Raw genomic sequence first — 23,411 nt, 5'->3', positions numbered from 1 at the left:
TTGATTATTTCTTCTACTATTTGGTTTCCTGCCTTCCCAGTTCCTAAATCCCAAAGGCAAATCATTCAGTAATATAACAGGAAATATGAGCCCTAACAACCTTAATATTCAGTTTACTATTCTTTTGAAATCGTTTTTTTGTATACAGCGAGGGAAAACTTAAGTTTCCTACCAGTGGAACCTTCTCAGGAAAAATCATCTTACCACTGAACAGAATAAATTCAGCATTTCAAAACTGAGTTTAACCAGGCCACTTCTCTACTTACAACAAATTAAACCATGTAATTCCTGAAAGGGCGTGGAGGGGTTTCAAAGAAATATTTGAGAACATCTGCAAAAAACAACTATGACAACCATACAAATAAATGAATACACCAATTCAAGTTATGAAGATATTTTCCTTTAATTTATCCAAACATTTCACATTTATGAAGTCATTTATTTCAGAGCAAATCTATGCTTATAATATTAAACTTAAAAATATTACAATACTTACAAGACAGATGGTAGGAGAAACTTACTGGTAGAAAAATAATACAAATATTGTATTTTTCTCTTTAATATCTGCCAGTAAAAAGGCAGAACACATAGTTTTATATTTCCGGACAGCTTAGTTGATTATTGAACATAATGATAAGCTCTTAATAGGAAATACACTATCCTAAAGATTCCACCATCTATAGCTTCAGACCCTCAACATTCTTCTTCAAGTTCAGCAGCTCCTTTTCCTGCCTTCTTTTCTCCAGTTTAAATGCTAGTTTATTAGCTTTCTTCTCCACTCTTCGTTCCTGTACAAACATATACTAATGTTATTCCAATCTTTAAACTGAAATAGACTTTTACAAAAGAAAATTCCAACAACTTCTCCTCCACTAGCTCTCTGTAAATCTCACATTTGAAAAATGAAGAGATTTTTTACCTTGCGTTCTTCTTTTATAGCTTGCTTTCTTGCTCTTTTATCTTCTTTGCTTTCACTTTTAGAACGTGGTTGGGTTGACACCTTAGGCAGATCACTGCCATTAATCATCTGCATTCGTTCAGCTTGCTTTGCTGTGAGTCCTTTTTTGGGTAAGACATTGAGTGGTATTCCTGTTTTAGAAGATATCTGAATTTGTTTGGGCTGAAATAAAGATAAAATGGCACTAGAGTTATTTCTCATTAATGACACATTGGTGCTTTTCCTAATAGCACTGCTGGGCACAAAGGGATAAATTTACTTTGAGAAAATCTGTACACTTCATTTTCTGCACAGCATACTTAAAATAGCTCAGCACAATCGGACTTACTTTTGGTTGATACTTGATAAGCTGTGGATGGTTGTATAAATTTGAGTATGTACCTAAAAAAAACAATTATGTATCAATAAGCAAAACATTACTGATTTACTACTATATTCCTGACCTTGGTGTTTTCACAGCGCAAAACATGGAAGGCTCATGCCTCTCTTATGTTTTATAAGTTGCTTATAACTTAGTAATAGAAATATTACTCTTTTAGGCTGGGCACGGTGGCTCACACCTGTAATCCTGGCACTCTGGGAAGCTGAGGCAGATTGCCTGAGCTCACAGGTTCGAGACTAGCCCGAGGCACAGTGAGAACTCCTCTCAGGCATTGTGGTGGGCGCCTGTAGTCCCAGATACTTGGGAGGCTGAGGCAAGAGAAGTGCTAGAGTCCAAGAGCTGGAAGTTGCTGTGACCTATGATGTCACAGCATTCTACCGAGGGCAACAAAGTGAGACTCTGCCTCAAAAAAAAAAAAAAAAAAGAAATATTACTCTTTCCAAATCATCTTCACAAATTCCCTAAAAGCAAGTTAAGTTCTACTTGTAGATGCAGTTTAATGAAGTTGATATTCTTTATACTTGACCATCATACTTTTAATAGTAAAGTGACTACTAATAAATACTTACTACAAATGGATTCACAATCCCACTTTTCTTTGGCTTCTTCGAGAACTACAGTAATAATTTCTTCTCCCTCAGATTCATCGAGCTCATTCACTGGTAGGTCTTGATCCTCAAGGGGTTCGAGAGTATTTAATTTTACACAACTTTGGTTGAGTTTTAAAAAATGAAGAGAGGATGAGAGAAAAAAACACCACCCATTATTATACAATATGTCACTAAAAGTGGACTTAAAGAGCTATGGAAACAACAGCAATTTTTATAATCCATTTTTCCTGCGCTCCTGTCATTTCCTGTCAAATTTTGTTCTACACAGTCTTGCCTCTCCCTTCTAGCAGGTTATGGAAATTCATTGTGCTTTTACATAAGCAAGATTTATCTGTATCTTTGCAAAATTAATAATACATTAAACAATGGCAGCCTTCCTAAGAAAACCGGTTTTAAGCCCAGAAAAGCATTAGCTTGTGAGCGTCTCCAAAGTATAGTAGAACCTCCATAGTTGACCACCTTGCTACAATGACCACCTCTGTAAGCTGACCTAACTGTTATAAACCAGACATGCACCACATGCACTTATCAGTTACTCACGCTAACCACCTCTGCATTTTGACCAGTTAGTTACCGGTACTTGGATGGTCAATGTAAAGAGGTTCTACTCTATTCAAATAATATGCTCAAATTATGTTGACCCTTGTCCTGCTGTGGGATGTACATATTACAGTGATCATGGAACACCAGATTCTTTAAGGACATTTAAACACTTTATTAGTTTCTCTCAGAGATGAGTCACCTTAGATGCCGATTTACCAAAATAATTGGCTGGTCAATTCCACTAATCCAGCTGGAGAGACAAATCTTTATCTTTCCATAAGTTATTAATATCTCTCAGAACGCCTGGCATTTTAAAAGATAAAAAGTATGTCCTTATGTCAGAATAATTCTTCAACTGGAATGTGTCCTCAATTTCCTACTCAGCTATTCTGCCCTGACTCTTCTCAAGTAAAAAAACAGGCTGGGTGCACTGGCTCATGCCTAATCACAGCACTCTGGGAAGCTAAGGTAGGAGTACTTCAGGTCAGAAGGTCAAGATCAGCCTGGGCAATACAGTGAGACTCCATCTCTACCTGCCCCACTCCCTCCCCACAAAAAGGTTGGGAGTAGTGGCTCATGCTGTAATCCTAGCACTCTAGGAGGCCAAGGCAGGAGAATCAATCATGTGAGGTCAGGAGTTCAAGACCAGACTAAGCAGCAATGAGACCCCATATCTATAAAAAAAATAGAAAAATTAGCTGGGTGTGGTAACATATGACTATCTCAGGTACTTGGGAGGCTGAGGCAAGAGGATCTCCCGAGCCCATAAGTTTGAGGTTACAGTGAGCTCTGATGAGGCCATTAAACTGTAGTCCAGGCAACAGAGCAAGACCTTGCCTCAAAAATAAATAAATAATAAAAAATTAGCCAGGCATGGTACATTCCTATATAGTATTAGCTACACATGAGAGACTGAGTCAGAATCACTTAAGCTCTGGAGCTGGTGGCTATAGTGAGCTATGATCCTGCCACTGTATTCTAGCCCAAGCAACATAGTGAGGCTCTGTTTCAAAAGGAAAAAAAAAAAAAATATATATATATATATATATATACACACACACACAGAAAAGTAGTTCTCAGTATGTTTCTGCTATCACATTCCACTTGAGAACTCTTAATACCAAAATGTAGGCAAAAGAGATGAATAGGTGAGTTTTACATACATATCTATATAAGCCAATGTTTATGAAAAATGTTATCATTTTCTTAATACTGAATCTGACTAGGTAGATTTTTTCCTCAATTCAGTTGTAGAACTATACACCTTATGTGGATACTTAAAAAGCAAAAATCAGCTAAACAAGAAAAAGTAGTCACCATACTTCTCTGCCTTCTCTTTATAGTAGTCATTCAAAACTTCTTGCAACCGATTGCTGTCTATTTGAATGGAACCTTCCAATTCAGCATTATCCAGAGCTCCAATTTCATCATCATCATATTGCTCATAAAACTTGAATATGAACAGACAAGATATAACAAAAAGCAAATAAATGTACTTAAGACTACAGCATTTAAATTTTTTTACATTAATTTTATTCTTACACATTATTTAAGCATTATCTTAAGATCACAACTACCATTAAAATATCAGCAGAGATTTAACACCGTTACAATAGCATATGAAAGACATTTCTGCCTTGTACTTTAACATTTACATTTAGACTAAAAATAAGCTTCCATTTAACATGTCAATAAAAGAAAGTTATTCTTCTTAGCTCAGAGAATAAAATTCTAGGCAAATATCTTTACCTCAAAATGTTTTAAAGATACTTTCAAATTCCTTGGTTATACAAAATAAAAGATGTTTGCTGAGGGGTCTCCTGCTAATGTAGACATTTCGTTCTTATTTTAGATGGTATTTTCTGAACCATTCAAATGTTGTTAACACTGTTGGGCTTTGTTAAAGAATAAGGAGGGGGTGACTTATTACCTGAAGAGTTTATTTGCAGTGAACAGTGTGCTTTTGTCTCTCTTAAGAGGCAGAAAACTACTATTTAATGAGCAGGTAGCAAAGTTAGAACCTTGATCTTAGATTTATTTTGAAGTGACCATTCCTTTATTCATCATTTATTAAACAGTTTGAACTCCTACTATACGCCAAAACCTCTCCCCTTGGGGAGCTCACATTCAATCAGAGACAAACCTAGTTAGAATATAACAAAGAAGCACATCAGAGATTATGTGAGGAGGTGTGAAGTGCTGAAGCCAACAGGATGGGAGGGGTAGAGAGCCTGCTTCAACAGGCTACGGAATGGGTTCATCAGCCCTGGAGCAAGTCTGTCAAAACAGCATCAAATACATCATGAGGCAGGCTTTTAAAGATTCCTAGTCTCCATTTCCATTCTGTTTCTTTGTGTTAATTATGTTAATTATGAAAACTCCAGATAAGAGAAAGCGAAAGAAATGGAATTTTGTTTATGCACAGACCATTGTTTTAGGACAACAGCATAACCTTGAGGACTGTAGATAATTCAGAATCAAGAACTCAAAGAAGAAAGGCAGGTTTTGATTAGCTAGCTCCTTTTGACCTACACAATGTTCTTTCCAGAATGAAAACTAGGGTGGTTTTATGCTGTTTTAATAAAGAGACAGTCTGTTTCTAATACTGAAAGTTTTAGCTTTTGGTCACAATCTTTTTTTTTTAAATAAAATTTACCAAGAGATGGTATTAACATGTCCTTTATTTTGGAAACTTACCTTCTCAAACCTCTCATCATGGAGGGTCAGCTGTTCATTTCTCCTCATGATTGAGGAAGTCATAGAATACTCTGTGAAGCGACTTTTCGTTTCCTCTTCCCAGAATAAGTGATTTTCTACAGTTCCATGAGGTTTTCCGGGGGTGAACATACCATCTTCATCTGACAATGGCCCCATTGAGTCAGATGGCCCCACAGAGTCACAGTCATCATCATCACTATCTCCCCCCTCCTCATCATCCACATCTTCCCATTCATCTTCATCCTCAGATTTCCTGAAGTCAAACAGTCATAAATTAACCTGTTAAAACAACTAAAAAAACAACAGAACAAAAAAACTTTCTGCAAGTAAAACTCGAGTACGTTTCAGAAAGTGTTCCTGTTTAGGCAAGAACAGACAAGTTATCTAGTATGCTAGGAAAAGTATAAGTAGCAAATAGAACCCTTGGACTTTAGTCACTATTAATAGCTTGTAAAAGACCTCGTATCTCACATTTTCTGCTCTAAAATATAGAAGACTCAGATTAAATGCTTTCAAAAATCTCTTCCAACTGCAATGTTCTATGGCTACCACCCCACTAAAGAATTAACAGGTGATTTCTGCTTCACAATAAATCACACGTACTGCACGTCCATTCCCTCCTCTTCTGCTGCTGGCTTATTGGCTTGAAGAATAAAATCATCTTCAAGCAGATTATCTGGATTATCAAAGTCAAAATCATCATCAAGAGCCGCAACAATGTCAGGATCAAAATCCAATCGAGGTCCTAGATGGAAAATAAACATTGAACAACAATTCCCAAGAAAGCACAATTCATTCACTTAATAATCCAAGACTACAATATGCCAAATTCTATTTATGTATTGAGGATAAAAGAATAAGAACTTTAAGAAGTTCAGTCTACTGCTTGACACCCATAGTACAATGGTTATGGTGCAGGCCACATATGCCGAGGCTGCAGGTTCAAACCCAGCCTGGGCCTGCTAAACAACAATGACAACTGCAACAAAAAATAGCCAGGTGCTGTGGTAGGTGCCTGTAGTCCCAGCTACTCGGGAGGCTTGAGGCAAGAGAATTGCTTAAAGCCCAAGAGTTTGAGGATGCTGTGAGCTGTAACGCCACGGCACTCTACCAAGAGTGACAAAGTGAGACTCTGTCTCAAAAAAAAAAGTTCAGTCTAGTGAAGAATAGACATAAAGATAAATAATTCCAAGACAACCCTCGCCCCCCCAAACAAAGAGAGAGAGAGAGAGAAAGATCCTTTCCCTTCAATATCCACTGGTAAAAATACTCTTCTGTTACACATCTGTAATATTAAATTTTGCCTATTCAAAAAAATTCAAAGTTTTCACTTGCAGGAAAAATCCTGACATTTAAATTCATCTGTTATAAATAACTCAAATTAAATATTTGCAGACTGCTACCCTTTTAGTTTTTTCTGACCATGAGATTTTAATAAATCCTTACCTGTTTCTTCAGCTATATTTTTCTACCTATAAAAATATTAAGAGTTCAGCTGAGCACAGTGGCTCACACCCACAATCCTAGCACTCTGGGAGGCCAAGGTGGGTGGATTGCTTGAACTCAGGAGTTGGAGACCAGCCTGAGCCAGAGGGAGACCCAGTCTCTAAAAATAGCTGAGCGTTGTAGCTAGCATCTGCAATCCCAGCTACTTGGGAGGCTGAGGCAAGAAAATTGCTTGAGCCCAAGAGTTGAGGTTGCTCTACCCAGGGCAACAAGTTAAGATTTTGTTTCAAAGAAAAGAAAAGGAAAAAAAAATACTATAGTTCAAGAAAAACTTTCAAGTCCACGCTTAAAATCTGACATGGCCTGACACCTTCTGCGTGGCCATTCTTAACTTTCCAGCCTCATATCTTTTTAATCCTTATTCTTCTTCCTGGATATGTTAAATTATGTACAATTACACACAGTTATGCTTTTACTTTTGCATATAGTCCTATTTGGAATATTCCCTCTTCCCCGCTTCTCTTTCTTCCATCTGCCTAACTTCCACTCAAGAAACCAACCTGGAAATCTCTTCCTTCAGGAAGGCGTGCCTCACTTCCCCAGACTGGATTTGGTGCTCCTCAAGCCAAGAGTGTTTATCCACCTGTACTGTAATTTCCCATTTAGTGTCTACCTTTTCTAACTGAGGTAAATTCCTTGAGATCAGAGACTACACTTTATTCTGGTGTAGCTCAAAAGTCTGTAGAAGAAAACTACAAATGAATAGCCCAGGGCAAGCAATAGTAGATAATTAAGGCAATTTAGAATAAAATACCAAACACCACTTCTGTGGATTCCCGTTTCACACTGAAAATTAAAAAAAAAAAAAAAAAATTGCAGCTCAATTTACAATCACCAGGACGTGGAAAGAACCTAAAAGCCCATCAACTCAGGAATGGATTAACAAATTGTGGTACATGAATACCATGGAATACTATTCAGCCATAAAAAAGATGGGGACCTCACATCTTTTGTAATATCCTGCAGGGAATTAAAACATATTCTTCTTTGTAAAGTATTACAAGAATGCAAAAGCAATTCTCCAAAGTACTAATACTAATATGAAGGCAATAGACAATCAGATGCATGCCCATATAGGAGAAAAACTCATTTCAATTCAAGTTGGGGGGAGGGGTAATGAAGGAGGGAGAAGGAGTTGGGATGCTCTCACTGAATTGGGGGCGGTGAGGGTTGACACACCTTTTGTGTGTGGGACATAACAAGACAAACTCTACTTAACAAAATCAAATATTTTGACCTGGTTGCTTGTACTCTCACATTAACCATAAATAAAGTTACTTAAAATTAAAAATAAAAAAATGGCTAGGTATAATAAAGTATACCACATTTTAAAAAAAATTTAAAAAATGTTTTTTCAGTGTATCTAAAGATGATAATATGTAAAACCTCCAGCAGCTACCAGTGATGCACAGAACAGATTCTGCCTCTGAATGCCCAAGGAAAAACATGAACTCCTGTACTTCTATACTCTCAGGAGAAATTTTGAAAGACAAAATATTGTTTTTCAAAATTATGCTATTTAAGTTAATGAATGAATATATTGCTATCCTTGTGAGAAGTTAGGTGAATGTTAACATCTCCCTACCAGATAACCAATAAGTTTTTTCATTTTCCTCCCCAAAGACAACTCTAAAGGAGGATTTAATGGCAGATGTACAAAGGGACAAAGATCACATTCTTCTCTTCCTAATAATTCTAATCCAAATCCTACATACATTTCAATTCTTCATACGTTTCAATACTTTATTATGTGCAGAAAAATCCTACGTCATAACTCTTTGTTTCTTTTTGCAAAACACAAATTTATGCACAGGAAATGTTAAAGAAACTAAACATACCTGAGACTGGAGCTGCTTTATTTAATAATCCAACATCTTCCTCAAACTCTGATGCAAACACTGATGAAGGTAATTTAATTCCAGTGCTCTTAAAAAAAGTAATTACATAATGGTTAGGTTTACTTGGAAATACTTGTAAACTACTATAGTGGGTTAAGTGTCCTCCCAAAATTCACATCCACCTAGAACTTCAGATTATGGCCTTATTTTGAAGAGAGTCCCTGTAAATGTACATAGTTGAGTCACAGTAGTGTTCCCTCATAAGGTCATGTGAAGACACAAGACACCCCGTGGAGGACACCATGTGAAGCTGAAGGTAAACTGGAGTGACGTTATCTACAAAAGCCAAGGAAATCCGAGGACTGACTGCCATCCAGAAGCTAACAGTGACGCATGGAACAGATTCTGCCTCTGAGCACCCAAGGAAAAATGCTGATACCTTGACTCTGGAACCTCTGGCCTCCAGAACGACAAAATGGTGTGTTTCTGTTTTTTTAAAAAAGAGGTCAACTGAGGTCCCTCACTGTTACTCAGCTGACACACTCTGGAGGTTCCAAGATGGCTTTCCTAACATGTCCAGTGCTTTGGCAGGGATGGCTCAGAGGCTGGGTTCAACTGGGGCTGTCCACCTAACTGCTTATACATGGCCTCTTCAGGGTGGTGGGCCCAGGGATTTATACACTTCCAACATAGTGGCTGGGTTCTCCGTAGCAGATATCCCACGAGAACCAGGTAAAAGCTATATGGTCTTTTCTGATCCAGCTCTGGAAGGCACCTAGTCTCACTTCCACTACATTCTATTAGTTATAGGTAAGTCATAAACCAGCTCAAAATCCAAAAGGAGAGGAATCAGCTTTATTTCCTGATAGAAGAGTAGAAAGGTTATATTGTAGAAGAACACACGGGCTGAAGGTATTACTACGGCCATGTTTGGAAAATAGTTTTCCATACCCACTGTCATATTACTCAAATGCTGAACTTCAGAAAGGCAGGAAAGGCCAGATGAATGAGTAAAAATCACAGCAAGGACAAAGTACGTGAGCGGCACATCTAAATGATTAACCACTCTCATATGGAAACTAAACTTTCCATACTCTAGAAATAGTTGTTCCTAACTCTTATCTTGTTGGAAGGTAAAGCTCATTCATTTCTAGCTATAATAGAAAAACTTCTTTTGATGTTGCATTGAAAGAAAAACAGGTCTTTGTCCTGGAGGTCTAGCTGCAGTGGCACTGCGCACAGCCAGGTGCTCTCCTAAAGGCTTAGCTCCTACATGAGGACTGTGAAGGCACGTGACTTTCCCATCTCCCTGCAGAGTAAGCCCTGAAGCCCGGAGTACAGCCTAAAGGTCTAAAGGATATTTTTAGAACTAGATTCTTTTTTTCTGAAGACAGGGTCTCAATCTGTTGCCCAGGCACAATCATAGCTCACCATGGCCTAAACTCCTGAACTCAAGCAATGCTCCTGCTTCAGCCTGCCAAGCAGCTAGGACTACAGTCTCCCATCACCACGCTCAGTTAATTTTTTACAGAAAAAGTCTTGCCATGTTGCCCAGACTGGTCTTGAACTTCTGTCCTAAAGCAAACCTCCTACCTTGGCCTCCCAAAGTGCTGGAATTATAAATGTAAGCCACTGCACCTGGCCTAAATTTCTGTTGTATTATGTCACTCAGTTTGTGGCATTATGTAACCCCCTTAGAAATTGTCACGACTTATTCTGCATTCTCTCTCCTCTGCTCTAGGTTATATGTGCATGCGTGTGTATAATTAAAAATGTAAATCCCATCATTGCCTCAAAACCAACCTCCCTGTATTACTTCACAATGCTTTCTCTAATACATCGCTCCATTTAACCCCAAAACCTGAGAGGTCACGGCATATTTCGGTAAAAGGGAACAAAAACCAAGAAAGGATAAATGGCATGCCTCTCTGGTCATTACATGGGCTTCTGGGATTCAAACCTGGTCTTAAAATTCCACTTGCCTAAAATTTTAAAATAAAGTTGGTCTTTTCGGTCTTAAAGTCCCCACCTCTAGCAATGACACAGTTTTTCACTGAATCAGCAATCCTACAGGAGTTATAAATCATTTTTCTGTCCCAATGTTCCTTTGAACTCTCTCATTCACCATGATTTCACTCCCTTCCTTTGGCACATCCCATTTACAGTTTACCAAGCAAGCACTCAGCCAGTCTATACCTAATGCAACCTTCACATCCACGGTCAGATTAAACGCTCTTAATACGTTTATCATGTGACCTTCCTGAATTTGTAAGAGGTCTCAATTTCTCACTCTGTACGTATGCTCTTAGTTTCAAGGCCCTGTAAAATCAAGGCCTACTCTGTATTTCCCAACTTCTCCCTGTTATTCATTAGGACCACGCAACTCAAGCCCAGTTCTTTCATGTAATGCTTCAGAATAACTTACTGAGTGTACATGTGCCAGACACTGTTAGTCCCCAAGACTAACCCATGTCTGTTTCCTGACTAAAACGTTCCTTCTTCTCCCTCCCTTGAATACCATCCACCCCTCAATGGCCAGGTCAGTTCCTACCTTCCTGCATGATGCCTTTCCTGGTTACTTTCCTTTGTGTGAAATCTCCATGTTCTGAAACGAGTGCTGGCCTTTGTTCTATCACTGGTCCTTGTGCTTTAGCGTTCTTTCCTCAAGCAGTTAATAATGAAGGGTAACCACCAGGCATCACCTGTCTCTGTATCTCTGCCCCCACCCTGCCCTCAGTCCAGCAACGGGCATGAAGCTGGGGCGTACACCCTCTCTAGTTCACTGAGCACGGGCACCCGAAGTGAAAGGCTCTGACGAGTGTGAGTGCAGATGACAAGATGTAATGGCTTCCAAAACAAGTTTCTCAGTAGCAGAAACATGAGCAAAAAATGTTTTTGTAGGGTGGCGGGTTCAAACCCAGCCCCGGCCAAACTGCAACCAAAAAATAGCTGGGCGTTGTGGCGGGTGCCTGTAGTCCCAGCTGCTCGGGAGGCTGAGGCAAGAGAATCGCGTAAGCCCAAGAGTTAAGAGGTTGCTGTGAGCCGTGTGACGCCACGGCATTCTACCTGAGGGCGGTACAGTGACACTCTGTCTCTACAAAAAAAAAAAAAAAAAGAAAAAGCTTTACTGAGATTGTATAATTCACATACTACACAATTCTCGTAAAGTATATATTTTTAGAAAAGAAAGTCAACAAAAGTGTACAATCTAATGGGTTTTATGTATTTCATTATTCTTTAAAATTGTGCTATTATCTACATAGTCTTTTGGTTTTAAAGGTACTCTGTGATTATCCTCAGACATTTAAGGCTTAAAAAGGGGGAAAAAGTCAGCTTGTGTTTAATGAACTTATTCTTTGAGAGATATTTCTCAAATCTTGAACAGCAAAGAATCACATTCATGAACAGAGTTTATATAATGATTGCTTTTCTCTTGAGAAGAGTGTTGCTTGTTTATTGGTTGCAGTAGTTCAACTATGTTGTTTGCCGAACTGATTTCTTCTATGGTAGCACCCTCTTCCCTTCATGTGAAAGTCGGGGCCTGCTCAAGCATTAACCATTTCTATACAGCCTTACACTCTGTTTCTAAGGGTTACATAATATTTCTAGTTTATTCAAGTTTGGTGGTTTGTTACAAAGTTAAAAAAAAAAAAAAATACGTGGGACCAATCCATACTTTTCCATAGCACTGTTTTGCAAAAGTGCAATGGCACTTTTGTTTTTAAATATAATTCACTTGTCCTTGTAAATGTCACTGAAGTGTCCATTGAAGAGCCTTATTCTGTAAAAAGCCAATTACTGATTACTTTCAAAGTGAAATAAGAATTAAAAGCTGGGTTTTTTTTCCCCAATGAGTACAATTCAGCCAGATAAGACTTCATTAAAACTTTTCTCCCTAGGATAAAGAAGTTGAGCTACTACTGGACCCTGCACCTCTCCCTCAGTGGGCTCTTGAAGATAGTGAGCCAATAAGAGAAGTAACCTACTACTGATATAATAGCCTTGGGGAAGAGGAATAGAGAAGTTGGTTCTATTGTGATAGCGGTGTGGTGGTGGGATTTACAAAACCTACTTATTAAGTGAACAGCTGCAGTTACCACCTCTTCCTTAGAGATGATACCCTGAAACGTAACCCTTCTACTCTCCTTAAGCAACAAGCTATGAACTATAAGGGCTACAATCACATCTTCCCCAAGAAAAGGAATGCCTGGACCATGACATAATTGGAGAAAAGCAGAGGAAACCGGTGCCTTTTTTATCTCCCCTTTTGTCCATAAACCTAATGAATGTCTCCTTTTCTTAAGTGCTAGTTGAGATAACAGAGGTATACAACATGGGTATCTTTAACATTAACAGGGGGAAAAACAAATTAGCAGCACTAATTCTATATAAATATGTGCTCTCATTCATACTTGAAAGAGGAAGTATTAAAGTGGACTGCATGTTTGTTTGTAAGGATAACAGGAATTTTGTTACTACCTATTTATTCTGTTCTTTCTTATTATATAAGGCTGAAGCTTTTATAAAAGAGTTAAAGATCTGAACATTCCATAAAAGTACTGTCTTCAGAATGAGTTTATAATCCCGAAACAGTCAAGTTGTTGGAGAATGTCAGCTGCATTTCTTCTACTGAAAAGTGCCACCTAGCAAGGGCACATCTAACAAAATTCTAGACCTGTCAGATGCTGTTACTTTTGATACTTGCCACAAGAGATGGGCTGCTCTTTCCTGATGATATATATGTATGTACATAATACATTTGTAAGTGGAGACATGGCCTGCCTTTGTGCTCTTTATATGGACATCATTTCTTGACCCAAACATTACCTTGATTTAAAAATGATAGTTTCTTCACTCACACCCACACTCACTCTCTCTTACTTAAATGGCTGAAAAGCCTTACTGGACTTACTAAAGTTTCTTCTTTCTCATCTCTCCTGCTATGTGCACTGAAGGTGCTTGAAGGAATAAGCTCTGACGGCCCAGATGGCTCCTTCAGATGCTGCAGGTAGTCATAGTCATCATCAAAGAACACTCCATACTTCCTCTGCTCTGCTCGCCTTTCTTCATCGTTTATCTTGGATAACAAAAAAAATGGAATTAGCACTTCTTTTAAGGATAAGGCATAGGAACCTTACAATGAGCATAGCTTTCCAAATAGGAAATAAGTGGCACGCAAACATTTGGGCCAACAGGAATAAGACGAAGGATTCCTGACAAACTCAGGAAATACAGCTTCTCAACCAGAATGCTACATAAAATTAAAATGGAATAAGAACAATTCCTCTGTCCACTAGACATTTCTGTGCAACAGCTGGAGTCAAGAAACACACATTTTGTTTTATCATGTATTTGGAAGGTGAGAAGACAAGACTGAAGGGCCTTCAAAGGTAAGTACAATTTCTTACATTTGTATGCAAAGACACTTCTCGACACGAAACAAAACTGGCTTTACTGAAAAGCTTAGCATGACCAGTGTCCCCTGCCAACACTTCCTTTCATATTATCCACAATTAACAATTATTTAATGATAATCAAATCAACCCTTTCAAGACTTCCTGGCATTTTCTAATGCTAACCCATGAGCTCATGTTTTACACCTCAGGAGATGACTGGCCAGGACACAAAATACAGTTTGTGGTTACAACATGGCAGGACCTCAAAGAAAGAAGACACTGAGCATATGTTTGTGCTCTAAATATCACGCAGCACTGTAGCTGCCAGTTTAGGACATACTTACCATTACTCTACAAGATTTGTTCATTTCATTGTCTCAAAGATGCTTTATCCTCCCAATCAAAATGAATATGCAAGATTTAAAAATCAGCACATATCCTGAAAATTAAGTCATAAATTCTTCCTTTCGTTTTTTTTCCCCCCAGAGTCTCATTCTGTGGCTCTGGTAGAGTGCCACAGCATCACAGCTCACAGCAACTTCAAACTCCTGGGCTCAAGTGATCCTCTCGCCTCAGCCTCCCAAGTAGCTGGGACTACAGGAATGTACCACCATACCTGGCTAATTTTTCTTCTTTACAGGGATGTGGTCTTGCTCTTGTTCAGGCAGGTCTCAAACTCCCAAGCTCAAGCAATCCACCCACCTCGGCCTCCCAGAGTGCTAGGATACAGGAATAAGCCACCTTGCCCAGCCATAAATTATTTCTCAGAAGGCTAGTTGTTTATTTCTTCTCGGTTGGCCAGCAATTTATTTAAAACCACTAACAGTCCACCTATAATTCTACTGGCTACAGAATAGGACCTACTTTCTGTGTGGGCAAAAGAACCCTCTGGGGTGCAGTCTCATCTGCTGCTAAAGGATCTCGTTGGCTCCGGTGGACCAAGTGAAAAGACACAGCTTTCTTCTTCTCTATAAAGGGCTTTTTCTTCCTGTGAGGCTTGGAAGGAACAGAATCAGAACAATTCATTAAGACAGAACAACAACAACAAAACTCCAGTGAATAATATCATAGTCCACACATGCATCTTAAGTTATGTGAAGGATCAACAGATTTTAAAATCTACACTTCTGGGGCAGGTTAACATCAGCTGTGCTCTGTAGAATCCATATTTATTCTTCCTTCAGTAAACATGTTTTGAGTATCTACTCTGCTCTAGACCTTGTTATGAAAGCTGAGAATACAACTGTCGGAAAATCAGGTAAAGTCCCTCTTCTTAGCAAGAAATCAACAAAGTAATTATTTCAAATGATGAAAATATGTTTGCAAGGTGATGCGTGAATGACTTAAATGCTACTTTAGATTGGCTGCTCAGGCAAGGTCGATGGTGGGTTGAACCAGAATGACAAGACGCCTGACACAAGAAAATATGGGTAGACAGTTCCGAATAGGGTACACACTTCATCTACTAACGAGTAAATAAAAGCAAGACCCCAACAGCTAAAGTTTAATAAGATTCGTCATCCTTTTCTACATTCTTATTTCGCTATGCAATCTTTGTTTCCCAAAGAAAACCCAAGTAAGTGGCCTCACTTTGGGCCCAACTTCAGAGTCTACCATAAGTTCCTTTTCCCCAAGCAAATTAAGAGAAGTGGACAGCTGCCACTCCAACGCTTAGAGAGGCAAGCAACTCCCCCTGTGCCCGACCCCATGAAGCACAAGGCGGGGCATTTGTGTCCAGTGTCACAGGTTTTTAATTAACCGCAGGCGCGCAGAGCTGCAGGGCTCCAGGGGCAATCGGGCCACCCCCCAGGGAGGGTCGCCGTGGGAAATGCAACTTGTAAAGCGTGCCAGGGATGGGGACGGTGACCCATTTTGGGCTACTGTGCCGCAAACAGCCTCCGGCATCCCTAACCCAGGCTGCAGTAGCCACAGGCATTACCGGAACCTGCCTGACTTCCGCAAAACCACAGCGCCCCGCCGCCAAGCTTGCTCACCATGCTGCAGAAGCGCGGAGCTCAGCCCCAAAAGGAGCAGCTACTACACGCTTAAAGTCCGCAGGGAGCCCAAGACCCAGCTCAGCCGCGTCTTCAGGCCTCCCCACACGTGCGACCCCGGGAGCCGGGCGGTGACGTCACGCAACAGGCCAGGGAAATGGACCAATCGCTGACGAGCTGATGGGTCGCTGCCGGAAGTTCCTTGTGGGTTGCTTGTTGTCAACGATCGCGAGAAGCTAGTGGGAGGAGGAGCTAGATCGGTTCACACCTCCGGGTGGGCGGTGCTTTTCCGGCCAGAATTCTCCCACTGTGGGTGGGAACCTCGGGATAACTTTGCGTTGAGGCGCGAAATGGGGGTCGCTGCATGTGGACGACCCCTTCCTCTTTATAGCACCTTGTACTGAGACCAGAGACACTACGTTCGTCCCCATTGACGTGTGTCCCTTTCCTTTTCCCCACAGTAACAAAAAAACCGTGTCACAGCAGGGAGGTGGCCTCATCGAGGTTTCAGGTTTCCTCTTCTGGGCGGGGTCGGTTGCCTTAGCAATGAGGGGACCAGGGCCTTGCTGTTGTGGCCTGTACCAGACTTAATCAGGTCTTTAATTCTCCATGGTTTAAAGAATTGCCTTAATCTGCCCTGTTATCACCCCCTCCCCTGAGACTATTGGCCATAGAGGCATTTGAACTTGTATCTTCAGAATCTGTGGTGTTTGCATACCTTATCTCAGAAGGTGGGAACGAATGTTAATTCTCCTTCAAGTCGTTCCTCAATTGTTGCAACGTGGTTTAAGCAAATATTAAGCATACCTTCTTAGGAAGATTTCAGGCAGGTGCTGGAGCCCTCATATAGCTTTTTTGGGGGTGGGGAGGTAATACAAAAGAGTGGTAAATATTCAAAGTTTTATCAGCAGATTTTTTTTTCCCCCTCAAATGTGTTTCTCTTTGGTATCTGAGTTATCTTGGATTAGGTCTCTACATCCTGTATATTACCATTGTGTTTGTGGAACATTATTCTTTTATTAAAAAAGAAAAAAAAACTATAGAAAAAGTTTGAGGTTAAAACCACAAAACTTGTCTTGGAATGTTGCTGGTAACACATAAATAATACAGAACACTCATATGTGCTAGACATTCATTGTTACTGTTTGTTAGATAAAATTAAGGTCCCTGAGGGCAGGTTTGGTTCCATTTCAATCTATTTACTACTTTATCCTCAGGGGCTAGAAGAGTGCTTGGCACATACACACAATAAATATTTGTTTAAATGAATTAATGTTCTAGCACTTTACATGAATTATCTGTATTTCTTCCTTCCACAACACTATGAAAGAGATGTTATTATCTTCATCTTATCAATACTAAAAATGAGGCATAAGAAAGTTAAGTAGGGCGGCACCTGTGGCTCAGTGAGTAGGGTGCCCGCCCCATATGCCGAGGGTAGCGGGTTCGGACCCAGCCCCGGCCAAACTGCAGCAGAAAAATAGCCGGGCGTTGTGGCGGGCACCTGTAGTCCCAGCTGCTCGGGAGGCTGAGGCAAGAGAATCGCATAAGCCCAAGAGTTAGAGGTTGCTGTGAGCCGTGTGACGCCACGGCACTCTACCCAAGGGCAGAGACAGTGAGACTCTGTCTCTACAAAAAAAAAAAAAGTTAAGTAACTTTTTTGTGTTTGTATTACTAATATATTTATTTCTTCATGCATGTGGCTTCAAATTATTGAATATTGTCCTTTTATTTCAGCCTGAGGGACTCCTCTTCCCATTTCCTGTAGGGCTAGTCTACTAGTGACAGATTTCCACAGTTTTTGTTTATCTGGGAGTGTCTGAATTTGTACTTCATTTCTGAGAGATGGTTTTGCCAGATAAACAGTTTGGGTTGACAGCTTTTCTCTTTTAGTACTTTAAATATGTCATCCACTGCCTGTGGTCGCCATAGTTTCTGACGAGAAACCAATGTTAGTTTTATTCGGAATCTCTTGTACAAGATGATTTGCCTTTCTCTTGCTACTTTACAATTAAGTAACTTTCTTAAAGTCACACAACTAGCTAGTAACTGGCACAGTAGGGATTTAAACCTGAGGAGTCTGTCTACCACCTGGCCACCTAAACACATTGCTTTTTTTTCCCTTTTGAGCAATATTCTCCTTGTTTTCTATATTTGTGTCCGCAGTAAACACATGGAGCTAAGCACTTTGTATTCATTGTGTCAATTTCTTCAACAATCCTGTGAAGTACAATTAGATAACACTAAGCCAATTCACAGATGTGGAGAATTGAAGCTATTTTCCTGACATCGCACAGTAAGTGGAGAAGCCTAGAAGTATAGCCCATCAGGCTTCCTAAACCTACCTTTTTTGAGAAAATCCCTAGCAAAACTGCCTAGTAAAAGTCTTGAAGAGTTCAATGAGGACATCCACATAGATGAGAGATCGGAAAAAAGGCCGTTCAAGTTCATTATTTAGGTATGGCTCTTACCCATATGCTATACTGTCTTCTTAGGGCCATCAACCAGCCAATTCTGCTGGTTCTACCTTCTGAATACCCAAAGGTATCAGTATCACTTCACCCCATTTTATCAAATTTGTCATTTTAAACACTCTACTCAAGTCATTTCTCTGCATAAAATCCTTTGATGTCTACCCTCTGGCCTCAGGATAAATCCCAAACTCCTGCATGGTGGCGGAGACTATATGTCATCTGGTCTCCAGCCAACGATATAACATGTCCCCTATTCTCTCACATAGCACTCACGACTCAACCCTACCAAACTGTCTATAGTTCCTGCATGTACCTGAAAGACATTGGCTCTCTCCTGTCTGCCTAAAAGCCTCTTCCTCTCTCTTTTTCAAGTCTTAGTTTAGCAGCTCTGTCCTTTCCAGCTGAACCCAAGGCTGGGTTGGCCCAAAAGGAGTGGCAGCATAATTCTTGCAGGGGACTACTCCAAACTATCCCAAGATGGAGCCAGTTTGGATTTGGAAGAAAGAAGCACCAAATGCTGAGGAGGTCAGTCCAAAGGGTTTATTAGGGAACATACAGAGTGCTTCAGTGAACAGGGAGAAAAGACATTTTTGTACCTAAGGATGTCTGCAACGGGAGTTTCCAGTTTGAGAGTTTATGTGAGGGTTTAGGGAATTTGGCTCAGGGCCGGGTCTAGTCTCTATGTGTTCACCAACATATTTTCATATTTCCGTGTTTTAAGCATAACCTATACAACTTTATCAGTGCTTGGGAATGTTCAAGGCCCCAGCTTGAGTTCAAGCCTGCAGGGGGAAAGAACCCATGCAGCTGGCCAGGTCACAGAGTGGTCAAGAAATTCTGCGTTTCTCAGGCCACAGAAAGAAAGTAGGGGAAACTGAGGGATCTTAAACCATCTCTGCCTTTGAGAAGCTTTCTCATGCTCTTCAAAACTGAGCCCATCCCAAATGTTCTCATTTTACCCTGTGATTACACGACTGTCCTCAGTTACACTGAATTATAAATCTTGATTTTCATCTGTGTTTAGAACCAGACTGCAGTCTCTCACTTGAGAGCAAGGATTTTTGTCTTGCTAACTTTATTTCCTCAAGAGCCAGCACAGTTAAGGCTCAATAGTAATTATACAATTTGAAGAGCTTTACATGTATTTACTCACTAAGTCCTTGCAACAGGAATCAAGTAGATAGATAACACTATTAACAGTTTTTACTGAGTAGAGATTGAAGAACAGAAAGTTAAGTGACTTTTGTCCCAGGACACAAAGTCAGTAAGTGATGAAGACAGAAAGTGAACTCAAGTGTAGCTCGAGTCATACCTTTAACTATTTTAATAGTCTATACTCCATTTCCAAAAAATACACCATTCAAAATATCCCCAACACATATGGTGAGTTCACGTGTCAGAAACTGTTCTTGGTGCTGCCTTAACACAGGAAAGCATTATTTTCTACCATTAAAAGCACAAATAATTGAAATATTAGAGTAAGGATCATGAACCCAAATCATACGTCTCCACTCTTGTATTAGTATGCTCTGATTCATGGTATCCATTTTAAGGCGATTATTCAGAATTTCTGGTTTAGTCTAGGTTTTAAAGTTTTTCTTCAAATAGAACTAGCTCACCCGCTGAAATCATGTTTATCATTTAAGCCCAATGTCTGATGCTTTCACTCATTCTGCAACTTAGAGAACTACTTAGCCTCAGCATCACTCAAGGAGTCCTATGTACTAGAAAACCGTGCATGCAAAAGTGGAAAAAACAGAAATTAGAGTCTGAAGCAGTAACTACATTAAAAATTACATGCTTGACAACACGAATAAAGCTTAGGGAGGAGGCAGGGTGCGGTGGCTCACGCCTTTAATCCTAGCACTCTGGGAAGCCCAGGTAGGTGGATTGCCCGAGCTCAGGAATTTGAGATCAGCCTGAGAAAGCGTGAGACCCCATCTCTAAAGAAATAGCCAGGCATTGTGGCCGGCACCTGTAAGTCCCAGCTACTCAGGAGGCTAAAGCAAGACATCATTTGAGCCCAAGAATTTGAGGTTCCTGTGAGCTATGATGCCACAGCACTCTAGGGCGACACAGTAAGACTCTGTCTCAATAAAAGAGGATGAAAAAAAGCTTATGGAGGTTCTTCATTTATGAAAAAGGAAAGTGTAGTATAAAGATAGATGTACCAGGATGTTCACTGGAACACTGCTTGTAATAGAGAAAAGTAGAAAAGCAAAACAATTAAAATTTCATTAGTCCCAGCCAGGCATGTATCTGTAGTCCCAGCTTCTAGGAAGGCTGAGGCAGGAAGATTGCTTGAGCCCAGCCTGGACAACATAATTAGAGATAGAGACTCCATCTCTAATAAATGAACAAATTAATAAATCCCATTAGTAAGGAATTAACCGAAAAAAAAAATATGAACCATTCAGATAATGGGCTACCATGAAGCTGTTGAGGAAGCTGATCAACATGGATAGCCACATATTAAATCTAAAAAAAACCGAGTTGCAGAACATCATGATTGATGTCATTTTTTGTTAAAAAATTGCATGAAAAAGAGAAAGTGTTTTACCCAGAAACATCAAACTGCAAACATTTTAAAAAGCAAGAATTTGAGGGGGCTGCTTGTCTATGTAATGCAGCCTTTCCCGCTGAAACACAAATATTTCCCTCTAGTATTAAATGGTAACAGTAGTATTCATTGTATACTAGCTGAAATTAGTTTCTGATCTTTGTTCATTCTTACTGTGTAACTTGGGCCTGGTGGGTCTCCGTTTACTCATCTGAATGTAAAAGGAGAATGATAATACTATCAATACCTGGGAGAAGGGTTGTTAGATTAAATGAGAAAATGTGTATGAAATGCTCAGACCCATGCCTGGCTTTTAGTAAGTGTTCAATGCACATGAGCTCTTGTCTTTTTCACAGCTAAATGTATTAACGGAAATTCACCTAACTGCATTTGCACCTCAGGATGCTATCTCCTGAAATAGGACTTGCAACATCTAGGATTTGTCAGGACACATGAGTTCTGCTTCAGCTTAAGTTCATATCATGAGAATCTGTTTGCTTGAATGTTGACTTGTCTGTTTCCCTGCATATTATCCTTTTGCTTTCCCTAAATTTCTGGTACTTTTCAGGTCCATGGTAGCACATACTTAGATTTCAAATCTTTTACTTGCTTCTAGCTCCAAGTAAGTGTATATTTTTGAAAATTCTTTTTTTGAGAACAATCCAAGATGGCAGCTGAGTAACAGCTTCCCTAGTGACTGAGCAGCCTAAAGGCAGGGACTGAGCTGCCTTACAGCCTTAACCCTCAGGGGCAGAGTGAGACCAGTTTTGGCACACTGGAGCCTCTGGCTATTGCTCTGGGTAGAGTGCCGTGGCGTCACAGCTCATAGCAACCTCAAATTCCTGGGCTTGGTGCCACCCGGACCTCCATAAGAGCTGTGCCATGACCCCCGACCCGTGGGGCCTCCGCATGCTCTGACCGGGAACTGTGGGAGCTGCACAACCCTGCGTCCTGCCTCCTGTGCCCTCCATGCCTTCACAACGGCCCGCTTGTCTGACCAGGGACTCTGGTAGCCACGTGCCCTTCGGAGCCCTCCCTGCCTCTGCGCAGAGCCCTTCTCCTGGCCAGAGATGGCTAGAGCCTTGGGCTCTCTGTGACAAAGTTACTGGGCACCAGGCACTCCCAGAACCATGTGTACCACCTTCAGCCCTGTTTCTGGATCCAGGTGTGTCATACTCCAGAGCTGCTTCCACAACCAGAACTCCCTGGCTGGGGCAGCCCCAGAGGAACTACACAGGGTCACTCCCTACAAAGATCCAGCAACAATAGAGTGATTCCCCTGGGGTCTAATCTTGGAGAGACACCTCCCCAACTCTGAGGACAGCCAGAGGCAACGGTGAAAAACAATCATGAAACAAAATCAACAGAAAAACTCTGGCGATATGAATAATCAGAATAGATCAACTCCCCCAAGGATCAATGGGCCAGAGACAGCACAAGATCCCACGCACAAATAGCTGAGATGTCAGAAATCGAATTCAGAATCTGGCTAGCAAATAAGATCAAATTAGAATTCCAAGCAGTAACCCAAAAGATATCTCAAGAATTCAATGAATTCAAAGACCAAATGACCAAAGACTTTGACACATTGAGATAAGAAGTTGCAGCCCTCAAAGATCTGAGAAACACAGTAGAATTCCTCAGTAACAGAATGGAGCAAGCAGATGAAAGGATTTCTGACATTGAAGACAAAGCTTTTGAACGCTCCCAAACTCTCAGAGAGGAAGAGAAATGGAGGGCAAAAACAGATCACAGTCTCAGAGAGCTTTGGGATAATTTGAAGAAAACCAATATTTGTCTTATCTCTATACCCTAAAGCAACAAAGTGGCTTCACAAGGCACAGAGTCTCTTCTCTATGAGATTATGAAGGAGAACTTTCCAGACATGCCAAGAGATTCTGAAATTCAGATAGCAGACAGTTTCAGAACTCCAGCACAACTCAACCCAAATAAGACATCCCCCAGAAACACCATAATCAACTTCACTAAAGTTAATATGAAGGAGAAAATTCTGAAAGTGGCCAGATGAGAGAAAACCATCACCTACAAGGGCAAGAATATTAGAATAACTGCAGATCTCTGCTGAAAACTTTCAAGATAGAAGAGGATGATCATCGACTTTTAATCTCCTAAAACAAAATAACTTTCAACCCAGGAACCTGTACCCAGCTAAACTGAGTTTCATTTATGACGGAGAAATTAAATACTTCAATGACATTCACATGTTGAAGAAATTTGCCATAACTAAACCAGCTCTCCAGGATATTCTCAGACCCATCCTTCATAAAGACTAGCGTAATCCTCCACCACAAAAGTAAACCCACCCAGAAAATTTTGATCAAATTTCAACTTCCACAGTTGCAAAAGGATTAAAAATGTCCACTGGACTCTTGAAAGGCTTATCAATATTCTCAATTAATGTGAATGGTTT

At 40.3% G+C, this 23,411-nt stretch overlaps 1 protein-coding gene across 1 annotated transcript; it reads right to left on the bottom strand.

Moving 5' to 3' along the window:
* Positions 1-378: 378 nt before the first annotated feature.
* LTV1 (LTV1 ribosome biogenesis factor) lies at positions 379-16,146 on the bottom strand. Its single transcript, XM_053591288.1, has 11 exons — positions 15,947-16,146; positions 14,817-14,948; positions 13,469-13,633; positions 8,557-8,644; positions 5,816-5,957; positions 5,192-5,465; positions 3,817-3,944; positions 1,910-2,049; positions 1,287-1,339; positions 920-1,120; positions 379-788 (listed from the first exon to the last, which is right to left on the bottom strand). Exons 1-11 carry the CDS (start codon positions 15,947-15,949, stop codon positions 678-680), a joined length of 1,437 nt encoding a protein of 478 aa, XP_053447263.1. The 5' UTR covers positions 15,950-16,146; the 3' UTR covers positions 379-677.
* Positions 16,147-23,411: the final 7,265 nt, after the last annotated feature.

Source organism: Nycticebus coucang, chromosome 5, assembly GCF_027406575.1.
Source record: "Nycticebus coucang isolate mNycCou1 chromosome 5, mNycCou1.pri, whole genome shotgun sequence".
Classification (NCBI taxonomy): Eukaryota; Metazoa; Chordata; class Mammalia; order Primates; family Lorisidae; genus Nycticebus; species Nycticebus coucang.
Note: the sequence above shows the minus strand (reverse complement) of the source record. Positions and strands in the feature narration are given on the sequence as shown.

Coding starts and splice junctions, on each gene's coding strand:
- LTV1 (XM_053591288.1), bottom strand. Junction 5,958..8,556: donor TAAAGCAGCTCCAGTCTCAG/GTATGTTTAGTT, acceptor TTTTCCATCTAG/GACCTCGATTGGATTTTGAT. Junction 2,050..3,816: donor TATAAAGAGAAGGCAGAGAA/GTATGGTGACTA, acceptor ACTCAACCAAAG/TTGTGTAAAATTAAATACTC.